Source organism: Phalaenopsis equestris, unplaced genomic scaffold (assembly GCF_001263595.1).
Source record: "Phalaenopsis equestris unplaced genomic scaffold, ASM126359v1 Scaffold230956, whole genome shotgun sequence".
In the NCBI taxonomy this organism is placed as follows: domain Eukaryota; kingdom Viridiplantae; phylum Streptophyta; class Magnoliopsida; order Asparagales; family Orchidaceae; genus Phalaenopsis; species Phalaenopsis equestris.
The window spans coordinates 1-2,536 of NW_018248926.1; the positions used below are offsets into that span (position 1 = coordinate 1).

Sequence of the window (2,536 nt, forward strand, 5' to 3'; positions counted from 1 at the left end):
ATATATATATATTTGTTAGCACTATATATTCAATTGTTTAGTCAAAATATAGTATATTTTTTATTACAATTTGTGCATATAAAATTTACTAAATTTTATTAAACAATTGAATTATTATTACTCATTCTTATTTATATTTGTATATGTTATATGTTAATTTTGAGTTCCTAATTTTAGATATGTTTGTTATAATATTTTTTTTTTGTTTTAACGGGTTAAGTAATATAAAACAAAAATATTATAATTTTCCAAAATTTTTTTTTTTAGGGTCAAGTAATATAAAACAAAAATATTATAATTTTCCAAATTAATATTTTTTTGATAATATGAAAAGGATAGTTTATTTGAGAATATTGAAGAAAGAGAAAAAAAAGTATTTATAAATAGATCTTCAATAATTAATCAATTATTAAATGTTTGACATAATGAGACTTGCATTGACATGATGGTTTGCATTTAGTTAGTTCAAGATAAAATAGTCAACGATGTTGGCAAGATAATGACTACTTGTTAATGGTAGTGGTTAGCGGACAATTATTGAGTGATAATAATCTAACAATGACAGTTAAACGAAAACAATAAGATAATGATGATCAAATAACAATAGGTAGACTGTGGTGCTCTAGTGGTCTTTAAGCTTTCCAAAAACTCAAGTACATGTCACTTTCATGTGAAATATGTGGGTCTACTTTTAGTTTTTGATATTCATCAATTTAGTCTCCTAATCACATCAAATTTGTTTGATGCTCGTTTTATGATGGATTCCTTTGATCTAGATGCATGATTTGATTATAATCATCTTATATTTTTTAAGATAAATTCAATGGATGCCTTGAAAATTTCAATTAAATTTTTTTTGTGCTTGATTTGAACTCAAATTGAGCCACTTTTAACATGTTATGTTCATCTCCTTAAATCATTTTCTTTTATTATACGAAACTCGTTCCATTTTAATAAAAATAATAACAATAAATCAACCATTCAAATAAATTTGAATTAGTGATAATATCAAATTTACTTCCAAAAATTTCTAAATAAAAAAAAAATTACCAAAATTCATATTTGATTGGGTATATTTTTTAAATGACACATCAAAAGTAAACTAAAAAATATAGGACTTATTTGATATCACTTTTATTTTCTTACTTTTTATGTTTAGGATTTACTTCCAAAAAAATTAAGGCTCACTTCAAAAAATATTTAAAAAAAATTAAAAATTTATTTTAGTATTTATGTAAATAACCCAATATTTTATACCATATAAAACATATATTATTTCAAATTAAAATATAAATAAAATAAAAAATAGCAAACAATCCCCAATTTTTTTATGTCAATCTTAATTAGATTGAATATTCGAACAAATTTTTAAACAATAGTCAAAAAATTCCAATTTGGCAGTTTCTAAAATTAAATATTTGAAATCAACCAAATTTAAGTGGGGAATAAGCCTTCAACTTTCCTTTCTCAAATCCAACATAATTAAATTCCAAATCCATGAGTTTAACAATATTTTTCCATACCCTATCAATGATAATTATTTTCTAATTTAGGCAGATAATATAGATATTTCCGATTTAAAAAAAAATTAACCTGCCAATATTTTCTGGACCCACCGCTGATCGGGGCCCACCACAGACTAATAACAAAAATGCATACATTACCACCCAAGAAAAGACACACCACTTACAGCCTCCACGTGTCTCACCAGTCTTAAAAAAATAAAAACTATTAAAATGTTAAATATTAAAAAAACTTTTCTATAAGTAGACCCCAACTGCTATCCCCAATCGGACTCCTTGTTGCTAATGGCGAAGTCCACAGAGCAGGAAGAGCGATACGAGGGAATCAAGCTGCCGGAAAAAGGCAGCCCTGCCGCCGACGCCGCCGTAGACGAAGACGAATTATCTCCGATCGAGCAAGTCCGATTGACTGTGTCGACAACTGACGATCCCAGTCTTCCAGTATGGACGTTCCGGATGTGGTTCCTTGGGCTTCTGTCCTGCGCCCTAATGTCTTTCCTGAATCAGTTCTTCGCCTACCGAACGGAGCCGCTTGTGATCACGCAGATCACCGTTCAGGTGGCCTCTCTTCCGGCGGGACATTTCCTCGCTCGATCCCTACCGACGACGAAGTTCCGACTGCCGGGATTCGGTGATCGGAAGTTCTCGCTCAATCCGGGGCCGTTCAACATGAAAGAGCATGTCCTGATCTCGATCTTTGCAAACGCCGGGTATTCTTTTGGAAACGGAAATGCTTATGCTGTTGGGATTGTTAACATCATCAAGGCGTTCTATAAGAGGAATATCTCATTCATCGCTAGCTGGATTCTTATTATCACCACCCAGGTTTGATCGCTTTCCTCCATAATCTGTCTGGTTTTCTGCACTTTTCGTTTCCCTGTTCTCCCGGGGATTTGATCGGGATTACTTGCATAAAACTTGAGCAAAATTATCCTTAGAATATAATGCAGATCTAAACATCAATAATTTAGAATATATATAAGGTAATTTAATGATTGCATTGTTTTTTTTTT

General features: G+C 30.6%; 1 protein-coding gene across 1 annotated transcript; it reads left to right on the top strand.

Annotated features, from left to right (window-relative positions):
* Window positions 1–1,766: 1,766 nt before the first annotated feature.
* LOC110038103 (oligopeptide transporter 4-like) lies at window positions 1,767–2,457 on the top strand. Its single transcript, XM_020742870.1, has one exon. It carries the CDS (start codon window positions 1,809–1,811, stop codon window positions 2,352–2,354), a length of 546 nt encoding a protein of 181 aa, XP_020598529.1. The 5' UTR covers window positions 1,767–1,808; the 3' UTR covers window positions 2,355–2,457.
* The last annotated feature ends 79 nt before the right edge of the window (window positions 2,458–2,536 follow it).

What these genes read in the sequence shown, in the direction of transcription:
- LOC110038103 (XM_020742870.1), top strand. Translation starts at nt 1,809, where the DNA reads ATGGCGAAGTCCACAGAGCAGGAAGAGCGATACGAGGGAATCAAGCTG.